General features: G+C 37.9%; 1 protein-coding gene across 1 annotated transcript; it reads left to right on the forward strand.

The window, feature by feature from the left end:
- The first annotated feature begins 8,722 nt into the window (after nt 1-8,722).
- Nucleotides 8,723-12,833, forward strand: LOC140233616 (lactadherin-like). Its single transcript, XM_072313716.1, has 3 exons — nt 8,723-8,851; nt 11,824-11,973; nt 12,690-12,833. The coding sequence occupies exons 1-3, from the start codon at nt 8,723-8,725 to the stop codon at nt 12,831-12,833; spliced, it is 423 nt and encodes a 140-aa protein (XP_072169817.1).
- The last annotated feature ends 306 nt before the right edge of the window (nt 12,834-13,139 follow it).

The raw sequence follows: 13,139 nt of genomic DNA on the forward strand, positions 1-13,139 counted from the left end.
TTATTTATTGATTGTTTTCACATTTTTTAACTGTTCATATTGTTTTGAATTATCTTTCTTTTTGGTTCCACTAACCCCTTTTATGGTACTTAAAACTGAGTTTTTATTTTTGGTGTGTCATAACAGTAATTACACCGTTGTTGTTTTTTTTTTAGATAATACACTTTGTCTATAATGCTGAATTTAGTTTATATTTTATGTCAGTCTCCGTGATCTAGTATTTTTTTAAGCGTGTATTGTTTCGTGTATATGTGTTATACTTGTATGTGATTTTTTATGAAGTTTATTGTAATCCAGTGTTTTATCATGTATATGTACACGGGGCTCCCCAGGAAAGCAGTTGAGAAACTGAGGGGACTACCCTGTCTAAATATGACGGAATAGATAAATAAATAAATAAATAAATAAATAAATAAATAAATAAATAAATAAATAAATAAATAAGTAAATAAACAAATGGATTGACAGAAGTGCGAAATGGGCCGGTAAAACCTATATTAACTGATCACTTGTTGACGAAAGAATTATCTATCTATTTATGCATTTATGTGAAAATCTGATCATGGCCGGCGGAACCGTGGGGGGGGGGGGGGATACATTAAAGGTGTAACCATTTTGCCCCCCACCCCCACCACTTTTTTTTAACCCTTTAAGTGCGTAAGTGGCACTACAAAGAAATTCTTTGAATCTAACTTTGTTGATATTTACCATATAGGATTTCATCTCTATTTCAATCAATCGTTTTTCGAAATGCCACTTGACATGATTTTGTTCATTGACCATAAATTCACTTCTTGGTTAACTTTCTCGGGTTATGTTATGTTATACAGTGCTCTCCCGTTATAACACTAAAAACACTGCTATGATAACATTCAAGTTACAACGATGTAAATATTCAGGCCCTCACATTATTCTCCTTGTTTTTGTGTTGTTGTTGTTGTTATTATTGTTGTTGTTGTTGTTGTTGTTGTTGTTGTTGTTGTTGTTGTTGTTGTTGGTTTGGGTTTACTAATCTTATGCGATTGTAACAAAATTTCGATAGGCGTCTGCAGCAAAAGAAAAATACCTGTCCCTAACAATTCGTTACAACGAGAGTCCATTAAAGTTGAAAGTCTGCGCTCTTATGGGCGTTTCCCTCAATGTTTTACTGGACGACAAACTGCATCTGAAACTTGTTCGAAATTTAGAACTTGGAAGAGACAGGAGGAGATTTAAGAATCTTTGTCCTATGTGTTGTCTTTGGACAGAACCTATTCCTTACCTACCACAAAATGACATGTATCGAGTCCTGCCGCCGCTGCGAAGGAATCTGCCAATCGTTAAAAGAAAAAAAAATCGTGGATTGAACGGATCGCCTAATCTGTCAGACTTTTTGTACAAACATTCGGTCAAGTTTTATGTCATGTTTTCTCTTATATAGATGGTATCCTTATCCGTAACGAAACACAGCAACAATCATTTGAAAGAGCTGATTTAAAAAAAAAGATTATCATCCCTCTCTTACATAACAGGGTTCTTAACACACAAGAGATTCTGAGAGAATGTATCAAATTATCGGCAATCTGAGTTTGGACATTCACTCTATGATGCTGCCAACAACCTTGAGATGTAAGCCTGAACATTTCAGTATGAAACGTGAAGGCATTCCTACAAAAGACATGACGCATGATGCTACCGCCATGCACCCATTGTATTATAACAACAATAGCAACAGAACAACAAAATAAATCTAACCAGTAATGGCCAGAGCTCTCTTAAACTATGCTGTTCTGACAAGCTCTTTTATTGTTTGCTGATAACATTTTCTCCAGAGTCTTCCTTCCATTATAGCAAATCTCAAAACAATGCCATGATAGTTCACCAGTCCTGTCGTGTTCACAACAATAATCAGTTGCTAAAGAAGGGAGGACAGAGGTGGGCTACAGGGCTTTAAAAAAAAGGACAAACAGCAAATATGCAAGTCACCCCTCCCTCTTGTTTTGAAAAATGTCCATTTGCTGCAAGTATTTATGGAGCAGGTGGGCACTTTTTCTATGCAGTGGGGCACGCTCTACCTACAAACAAAATAACCCTTACTCTTATACTGTGAATTGAAACAGTTTGAAATTTATTTTTCTTCTCGTATTTTTTTTTCATTAGATTTGATGTTTTAATTCGAATGACTAAAATAAGCAATAAACTGCAATCTACTCATAGTGAAGAAAAAATGCATACATCGATGATATTCTTATATACCACTTCTACATTCGTGTATCATTTTTGCATAGACGCCCTATGGACAAAAGCTTCCGTGTACATAAATCAGCTGTTAACAATAGTCCTGTTGTCATAACCTAGAGTTTACCTTTTATAGCTTCATTGTTCTAGGTATCATAAAAGAACGTGCCATGTCAAATCAGTATGTATATGTCAAACCTAAAATAATTCTTACAAATAATTTGCATTAAAGAAATCAACGAGTTACTCTGTTTAGTTGACACGGAAAAACATATTCGGATTGTTTTCTTAGGTCATTTTCAAGTCCACATTTTCAGTGGTAAAGGAATTTCTGTATTATCCTCCTTGTTTTCCTGACGTTGAAAGACCACGTTTGTTTCTATTAGTTAAAGTAGTGTTATCTACATTAATGTTTTAACCATCTTATCATACCAAGTATTGTCACCATTTTTGCACTTTTGAAAAATCTAAATAGGAGATACGTGTGTAAAATTGTGGCATAATACATAAGACTCCTGACTCCTGGATCGAAGGACCGAGTTCAAATCTCAAGGGCTAGGGAATAATACTGGCAGAGCCCTGTGGTGAATCAGTAGTGTCAACACTAAAAAACGTACCCTGGACAAGAAAATTACCGTATTATTATTATTATGACTATTACCATCATTACAATTATTATTATCATCATTAGTATCATATGAATTAATAATATTAATGTCATTATCATTATTATCATTATCATTATCATCATCATTATCATCACCATCACCATCATCATCATGATTATTATTATCATGATCTTCATCGCTTTCAAACAGGTTTGTCTTGTTTTCTCCGCCGTGGTATAGCATGGAATGTTATAGCTGCACTCAGCGTTCTTGTGCTTCATCCCACCGTCAGTTTTTCATCATGAGGAATAAATGTTGTTCCAATAAAGTCCTTTGTGACACTGTAGGTTCGGGTGTGGAATATAAAACAACCATACATGCATATTGTGTTTATTATCAACGACATTTATTGGGTTGGCATAATTGTGTGTCGATTTCTTAGGAAAATGGTCAGATGTTACGGTCATTTGAATGTATATTATGAGATTGCTAAGCTTATTTTCCTTTCGCCAGCTGCCTCAAACGATCCCGAGGTTTGCCCCCACCTCACCCAAGCATCATGCCCTTCAGTGCTGTCAGATGATGGTGCCGTTATCCAGTACATACCTAAACCCGTAAAGCCAGACACATACAGTTTACCACAGCTGCCGCCGGAAGTGAAGATCCCCGGAAACCTAAAAAGATACGTCTGCACAAGACCAGGTGCGTCGTGGATGCATCGCAACTTGACTATACGTAACATAGCTGGAGTCATGTCCAATGTTCAACTGTGTAATTTGGTACTTGATAGACACGCTGTGTAACTGTAACTACTTTTCAAGTAGATATCATGATTAATATGAACGTGTGATATAATTTGTTGCTACATGTATGGCAAAGATCAGTAATGTGGAAACGGTTGCTAGAAAATATGATTTCACAGAAAAGATAAGTATACTTTTCAACTGGCAAAAACTCATGTATACGATATTCAGCCAACGGCACAACGTGCACAACTGCAATTTTGCCATGTACAAAATTGTGTAACTTATTTACTGTAGTCCCTTAGCAGATAAATCAATGCTCTGAAAAGCCCCAAAAGTAATGTAGCAACGTAATCTTAATTCGTTATCACTTTCGCAGAAAATTCATATGCGTACACTTATGCATGATTTCTTCTTTTGTTCTGCTTTCATGAGAAACCGATCATGCATTCTCATGTGAAGCTTCTTTGTCATCATCCTCGTTCATTGTGATTTTTAATGAATTCTGAACAAAGTTCGTACTGTTCATCTTAATCACTCTGAACCCAGGAGGCCTATTACCAATCTATAACGCTCAATTGTAAACATCTAAAGACTATCTGGACGTCTTTTATTAAAGTAGTCCTTGTAAATTGAAGTAATGATAAATATGTTGATGTATTTATCTATTTTACACCCACGTATCTCTTGTGAAAACAGCCTGTCTGTCTGACCCGTGTCTTCATCAGTCCCAGTGTACTGAGACGGACGATGGCTTTAACTGCACGTGTCTCGATGGGTGGCAAGGCAAACGATGTGAAAAAGGTGGGAAACAGGATTTGTGTAGAGTACATGATGTCTTTGTCTTCAATTCAATCCAATTCAATTCATTTACGTTCATTCGTTGGATGTGTAGGCTTACTTGTTCCCTTTCCAGTTTTAAATGATTTTCTAAAGGGGTAGATTCCGTAATGCCGCGATACAGCAATCTTATAATATTCTTTTTAGATTATCCTGAAGTGTCGAAGACACAGGTGAATACTGTATTCATTGCTTCATTAGACTTTACGGTCATCCTAAATTCGTTTCAATGGTATCCTACATAAGTGGGATATTGCTTTTGTCTTCACGTCTGTGTAAAGATACTATTTCCAATTAATGGATTTCATTGGACTTCTTGGTCATTCCTCTCAGCTACTTTCATCGAAACTGTCAGAATCCTTGGAGGAAACAGCTGTGAAGGAAGAATCGTCTTTGCACCTCGTTACAGCCCAGAGAATTTTAGACTTATACACCAAAATGGGTGGACGGCAAATGCATCCCGTCTGGTCTGCCAGTACCTTGGATTCCAAGGAGCTTACGGAACACTAAATGGGAACCTCTACGGCGAATCGTCACAGGATGTGTACGCCAAAGTGGGTGTGGTCAGTTGCCCAACAAATGCGGCGAATATCACTGACTGTTGGGTAGACGAAGAGACAGATGATGACATGGATGCTACCATAGGCATTGCGTGTTGTTCGGGTGAGATATTTGATATCAATGTGAGATATGTTTGCGTGTTTAATTGTCTGTTCTCTTTTTCCATTTTTCAAGGTGTCTGAATAGCCCATATGCACTAAATGTGTAACTGGTCTTTCCGCTTGCGGTCCATTGACGTGGAGGGCCTACTACTTTACTTAATGTAAATATGAAATGAATGTGTGTGTACGATGTCTGTGTATGCATGTGCTTTTGTGTGTAAAGTTAGCCATGATGAATTACTAACGTAAAGATCAGTCATATCAAAACACATACATGTAGACGCATACACAAGTATTGTGTGTGGGTGTGTGTCTGTGTGTCTGTGTGTGTGAGTGAGTGTGAGTATTAATTTGTTCATTATTCCAACGACCTGTAACATTAAGACCTGATATAATGCTGTGCACTGCCACACCAACTCATGTCCCTCAGGGAGTCCCAGTATGTCTCCTGGAAGTCCTCTTGGTCTTGAAAGTGGCGTCATCCCAGGCTCCGTCATCAGCGCTTCATCCTGTTTAGTCTACCACCTTTGCACCCCGCAAGCTCGTCTTAACGGACCTGCCTCGTGGTGTTCCTCAGGGGTCGGCACAGATCAGTGGTTACAGGTTCAGTTCGAATGGAACTACCTGGTGTCTGGTATCATCACACAGGGAAGGAGAGACGTAGAACAGTATGTTACGTCATACAAGATGTCGTCCAGCGTAAACAACATAATTTGGACAGAATATGTGGATCCCTTCACAGGCAGCGTCAAAGTGAGTTTGATGCCTAGAAAAGCAAAATGAAATGTGACGCAAAATGCATAGTAAATATAACCAGAGTGCTCATAGAGGTTCAGAGTGTGACGTAGAATACCAGTAGAGATTCTTTCTTTGAGTAAAGCAAAATATTACTCTATAGTTGGATGAGCGTTCGTTTTATCACAATCAGTAGAATTTACCTTTGCTTGATAAGACTTTCCTAATGACTGTGATAAAACGAACGCTTATCCAATTGATTTTCTAATCAGATGAATCTTTTAGCGTGTTACTCTATAGTATATGGGCAAACATCATGCACAGACCATTTTGTTATGTAAAAGAATCTTTTAATCTGAAAATTATCATAAAATGTCCTATCTACAATAGCTCTATGACTACGTTTTGGACATTTTTGGTAGTATTATACAAAGTGCATAAGTAGGGATTATAATAATTATAATCATGGAGTTACTTTTGACATTTTTCAACTAACTATGGGACCTCAGGTTTATCAGAACGGTCTTTTGGGTGTGATTATCGACTTCATACCTAGAAGATGTCGCTGAAAGTTTGCTTGTTTCTCACAAAACAGTACTTTATTGTCAGCTATCCTCTTCTTAAACTCTCAAAATGCTAACTAGGAAATCAGAGTACCAAGTTAACTTGTTCTCACATCCCAGTGAAAGACAGAATTGTTGCAATTTAACATCACGATATGCATTTGACTTTTTTATATTTGGCACACTGTGACCAACACAATTATCAAACGAGCAAAACGATGTCGAACAATCCTTGCCAAGTTAGTAGAATCATATAATGATATCGTTGGTTGTGGTTGAAGTACCCTTTTTCAGTTTAAGGTAAGGCTATTATTGACATACGGTAAGAGCTGCAGATTTGTTCGTCTATGATAGTGATCTGCATATCTTTCTTGCCTTTGAAGGTATTTCCGGCTAATTATGATATGTCGAGTCAAGTAATGCACTACTTCAGGCAAGGCATGGTGGCGCGATTCATTCGGCTCCATCCACAAACTTACTACCGTCACATGTGTCTCAGACTGGAACTGATTGGCTATGGACCTTTGCAAGATACAATCGGTAGATATCCTTGCTTTGCTTTTGAGACATGGAAGCACACACAGACGAATATACGTGTGTTTGTGTGTGTGTGTGTATATATATATATATATATATATATATATACATAATAATAGTATATATATACATATATATATATATATATATATAGTATATACATAATACATATATATATATATTATATATATAACACACACACACATATATATATATATATATATATATATATATATATATATATACATATATTACAATGTATAGTAGGATGGAAGGCGTTGCTTTATTGGTGACTTAGATTGACAGTCTGTTTCGGCCGATATGCAACAAGAACACCATGAAAATAAGCTACAGCTGCATGGACAATATGCATGCTATAACAAAGGCACACAACAACAAAATAATCAACAGTCAAGAGCAAACCAGGGACTCCTGCAACTGCAGAAAGAAGGAGGATTGCCCGATCCCTGAGAAATGCACCACCAGAAACATCATATACGAAGCGAAAGTAACGATCCCAGACGACGAGAAAGTGTACATCGGCCTCACCTCAACCTCTTTGAAATCCAGATATGCTACATACAAGGCAAGCTTCACAAACAGGGAAAAACGAAAAAAAAAAATGCATCTGGGGACTGAAGGATGAAGGCGCTCCCTACTCCCTCATATGGAGGATCGTCAGGCACGCCCAACCGTACTCGCCCAAAACAAACCGGTGCAATCTGTGTCTATGGGAGAAATACCACATCACCACGGCCGAGAAACCAGCAATCCTGAACTCAAGAACAGAACTCATTTCAGCATGTAAACATAAGAAAACGTTTTCCCTTGCAGAGCTTGGTTAGCCCCACTGCGTCCATATGTAACCATTTAAGCCATAATTATTACCCCTGCCATACGTTAAGCCCAGCACTAGTGTCATTATCAACTTTATTGTGTTGTTAAGTAGCCACGTGCGTGTATCTTTTGTATCTTCTGTTCGCTTGCTTGAGTGCACCAGAGTTGTGTGTCTTTCACACACTGTACTTTAACAAGAAACTGATTAAGTTGCTGACGAGGCTTCGGCCGAAACAGACTGTCAAGCTAAGTCACCAATAAAGCAACGCTTTCCATCCTACTATACATTGTAATACATGGGCTCCTATTAGTTGAGCACTGTCAGCCATAATTCGCACTCTACATGTACTTACGAATATACAAATACACATACTTCCATGCAGTTTTTTGAATTGCCTGTCTGAAGACAGAAGATTCTAAATACAACTTACTCCATTTCCATTATGCACAGTATTTCTGTAATACTTTAGAACAAAACTCACACATAATATAATGTATATAGATGAGTTCCTGGGTGTCAGTTCAGCTGTGGTGTGTTTGCTTCTCTCTTTTTTTCTTTCTTGGTAATTTCATTTCATTTTTTTTTTATATTTCTCAATGAAAATACATGAAATATAGCAAAGCGAAATAATGTATTATATCAAGCTAGAATCCTCAATAGAATACTTGGGCCTATATAGAAAACATGATGGTCATCGTATCAAGATATGAATCTGTTTGTTTGTTTGTCGGTTGGTTACTATTGATTCTGCTTCCCTAGTCAAAGCAAAATAGAATTAAATCTTCGTTAAGCCGTGAGCAAAACATGACCAAAATAAAGATTAAAATAAATACTGTTCTTGGTGGTAACACATTTATGTGAACAATTATTGTTACATCTTTTCATTTATTCAGCCGCCATTAACCACGAGAGCGGGCTCTGTCCTCTCGATCGAGGTGTCAACCTCGGGGTCGAAGACGGTCGCATTCCTGATTCCAGCATGTCGTCTTCTTCTACGTACAGCGGCGGTACACTGGCGCAGCATGGCAGGCTGAACATAGAACCTGATTCGGAAGGCACCTCGGCAGCGTGGACACCACTTGATAACGATCAAGACGGGTGGCTTAAAGTAAGATCTGGTTCCTCCCTATACTTGCACGAAAAGTGTGATGTGGTTCTCTTACGTGCAAAGGGTATACGACTCTTTTATAAACTGAATAGCCGACTTTCAAGTCTTGCGTACTTGTGTGGGTTTATACATATACACTATATATATATATATATATATATAATCATAAGAAGAATGAGTCCCAAATACGCCATCTGTAGATCCAACCCGCCTCGGGCCTTCGTCAGTTTAGTGTACGCTACACTGACGAAGGCCCGAGGCGGGTTGAAGATTTTGAAGTTGAGAGATTGTATCTTCTGAGTAAAGCCCCAGTCACATAATGCTCTGCGTCCGGCGTTACGTCCAAAAAAGTCATTTTTCCCGCGGACCCCCGCGGATCCTTTGCCGTCACCAGAAATTTGTACAAAACATGCGGGCAAAAAATGCGGGCGATACGGACAGATTCGACCAGATGCGAATACTTGCGTCCACTTGCGGATATTCTTACGAATTGGCACATAATAGTTCTGAACACTTGCGGAGAGTTGCGCATTTTTTCGGATAGTTACGGATAGTTACAGATTGTTATGAATAATTACGGACAATTTGGTTTTCTCTTACGATCCCTGCTAAGTCAGTGTATTATGACAGCAAGATTATCACATTTTGGATACATTGTACACTGGGAAAACTGAAATTGAATTACGTACAAGTTGTGAAAAAATCGTAATCCTTTAATTTACTTTACAATAATAAAAGATATATGAAATTTTGAACTTGAAGTTTGAATTTTGTTTGTGCAACTCAAATATGAATAAACGTCATAAACGTAAAAAATGTATGTGACCGTGCATCACAAAACGAACAAAAAGTCGCACACACTGATTATGTGTGAGGACTGAAAATAGGTGAAATGGGTCAACCGAGCCGATCTTGACTTGGCTACCCTGGGCAAATAAGGCCTTATTATTATTATTATTATTATTATTATTATTATTATTATTATTATTATCATCATTAATTTCAGTTTAATCTGATAATCCCCTCATTGTTGTTACTCCGGTGGTTTCCATCCTGTTTTTTGTCCCATTCATTGCACAACCAGCACGGCTTGATAAAGATTAAGCGCTTGAATAGACACTGTACTTCAGAGCCTCTTTTCTCAGTTTACACTTTTTCTGAGTGTGTGCATTCTTTCCAATATTTAGATAGGTTAGGAGATTCCATTTGATTTGAGTAATACATCATTTTAAAGCTTAAAGTCTGCTCTTTCAGAACATGCTCCGACTAAAATTTCATGTGTGGCGACCTTTTGTGTGTTTTGTGGTGCAGGGTCACATATAACATCACTATACCACAAAGAAAATACAATATAGATCGAAAAGTTAAACATTAGCGTAAGAAAATATTACTTGCAGTCATGGAATAGACAAACTGTGGTTACGCTGTCGTTGTTCAGCGATATTCATGACTTACTGGGTTATGTTAAGGAGATATTTATGATAAAGCAATGCTTATTAAATTTACAGAAAAAAAGACATCAAAACCTTTAAACACCCCTCCCACACCCAAGTACAATATCAAGTCATCTCTTGAAGTAATGTATTTTCTGTTTGAATTTCTTGTATGCATGTCATTTTGTAATGCGCAGTAGAGTATATTATTATAGTAGCTGCGCAATATAGATGTCCTTTATTATTATTATTATTATTAGTAGTAGTAGTAGTAGTAGTAGTGGTAGTAGTAGTATTAGTATTATTAGTATTATTATTATTATTATTATTTAAAAAAAAATGTAATACACATTCGATGGAGCGTAAAGTGCATGAGTAAGACTATATAGAAATACCAAATTCGTTCTCATTTTATATAGTTGCCCTTGTCGCACACCTTCCCCGGCCAGAAAAGTTAATAAAATGCTGTCACCCCATCCCCTACGCAAAATATTGCTTTTTTCGAAAAATATACATTCGAAGAGTACAAGAAAAAAAGTTCAGCACCAAGAGTCAACCAATGTCATGAGTATACATTTTATATGGGTGCCACTTAAAATGACCATTAATTGTGGGAGAAATGTCATAATTTGTCCATGCAGTTCTGCCTCTCCTACGCTCCGACTGTGTTGTAGCATTCTAAGGCGCTGCAGCTTGGCAACAGGAGTAGTGTGCCTTCCCACGAGTCTCTGTGTTCCCATGCGAGTGGAAAACGCAAAACGTCGAAGGAAGTAATTGTCCGCAACATCCGCAGCTGTCCGTAAATATCCGTAAGCGGATAAAACTGTTGTAATACGTTAACTTCCGGTTAATTTCAGATACTTACGGTGGACGTAAGTGAACGCAAACGGACGGGAGGTAAATTTTTTTTGCGGATGGTTTGCGACCAAGCCACGGGTAGTTACGTTCAGTTACGGATAGTTACGTTTGGTTACGGTTACTTGCGTAAGTTTGCGTCCGTGGCGTCCCTCTGCGAAATTTTGAACATTTCAAAATTTCGCAGGTTCGGCGACGTCATTTTGCGTTTCTTTACGGATGAGTTACGGACAGTTACGTCTACATACGTCCCTGCGGATGCCTGCGTCCACACTGCGTCCCCCTGCGTCCACTCATTCGTATCTATCCGCGGCGGACGTAATCCATCGTAAAGCACTGTGTGACTGAGGCATAAGCGAACAATCCGCAACAGCCAAATTGCTTACCTAGAGTCACGAATATCAATTACGTTACTTTAATTCAAACGTCCATTTTTCAACGGTTAGAATTTAGAATAGCAGTACCTTAAACCTTTACATTACATATTACATCATAACAATTAAAACCATCTGAAATATCAAAATGTCAATAATCCTTTTGATATCATAGATAGACTGTTTGGTAATGAATAAGGCGTAACATGTGATTTCAGCCAATTTTAAATCCCTCTCCTAATATTGTTCGCCTGAACTGCACTATGTTATATCTGTATTTTTGCAAACAAAAAAAAAAATGATATTCCAGATTGACCTCGGGGAAGTGTTCATGGTCACGGGTGTTGTTACTCAAGGCAGATCAAATGGAGACCAATGGGCGACGTCTATGTCCATCTCTACGTCCCTGGATAACATCTACTGGGTTTTTACAATCGACCCGGTTTCCCGCGGACGCAAGGTAAAGTTCATGTTTTCGACCTGCACAACAGTTAAAAGATGACTTGTGATTATTTTACACCCACTATGTATAAAATCACTTAAAAGATGATAAACTATGATACGACATCAACCACTTTTTGATTTCTTTTTGGATACTAGATCTCAGCCATTTCGAAGCCGATTTTCATCAAGTGAACTTTTAATTCCTCTTGGAGTTATATGCTCTTTGATAATCTATATAACGGGTTTGTATATTATCTCAAAAAGAAAAAAAGTGTTAAAACCTGAATATCCATCTCAACCAAAAATCATATATCCATTTAAAGAACAGTGTCTCATCTCATTAAGCATGCGAAATGCACAAATGTGTCTCTCCTGCCTTTGGGTGCTAAATGTGAAGAGCTAAATCCCAAAACGAGGTTGCTCTGTTCTTATCTAACACAATGAAATAACTTGAGATACTTACATTCAAAGCTGCTAAAAAGACAAACAAAATCGAAAGAAAAATATGCGACATTTCCCGTAACTTCAAGGATATTCCTTGGTAACGGTGTATGTAATATGTGAGGTATATATCACTGGAAAAGTTTTTATCGAGCTCTATCTACCGGCTTTGCGATCAACACCAAACTCTTCATGTGCATTTCAGGTTTATACCTCAATATCCTCTGTGTTGCGTTCGACTGCTAAGCATTTTTGCTTTTCTTTTCATGCGTGCCATTGATGTTATCCCAGGTATATCCAGCTAATTATGACAGAAATACTCATGTGACTTCGCTACTACCTGAGCCGGTGAGGGCGCGCTACATCAGGATCCATCCAATCACGTTCAGGAAGCGTGCATCGATGAGAGTCGAAGTTCTGGGCCATGAACTTTGAGGGCTTCTTTAAAAGCCCCCTCACACCTGAGCGAATGTAGGGGGACGAAGGGGGACGAATGGGAAAAACGCACGAAATGTGTGCGAATTCAACGATTTCAAATAAACTGCTTTCAAATCATCCGCATATAAACTAAAGTCAAATATGATTAACGAACGGTAAGTGAAGAATAAGCATAACATGCGAAAGATAGCGATATTTCGGTTCACCTTTTTGAGTAAATTGCGGCCGAAGGCGAGCGAAGGGTTGATATGACCCGATAAGACGAACTAACAATGAAAATGGTTTGATATGGCGTGCGATTGG

This window comes from Diadema setosum, chromosome 10 (genome assembly GCF_964275005.1).
Source record: "Diadema setosum chromosome 10, eeDiaSeto1, whole genome shotgun sequence".
NCBI lineage: Eukaryota > Metazoa > Echinodermata > Echinoidea > Diadematoida > Diadematidae > Diadema > Diadema setosum.

What these genes read in the sequence shown, in the direction of transcription:
- LOC140233616 (XM_072313716.1), top strand. Translation starts at nt 8,723, where the DNA reads ATGTCGTCTTCTTCTACGTACAGCGGCGGTACACTGGCGCAGCATGGC. An exon ending in ATCAAGACGGGTGGCTTAAA is followed by an intron (nt 8,852 to 11,823) that starts GTAAGATCTGGT and finishes ATGATATTCCAG; the next exon opens with ATTGACCTCGGGGAAGTGTT. An exon ending in CGGTTTCCCGCGGACGCAAG is followed by an intron (nt 11,974 to 12,689) that starts GTAAAGTTCATG and finishes ATGTTATCCCAG; the next exon opens with GTATATCCAGCTAATTATGA.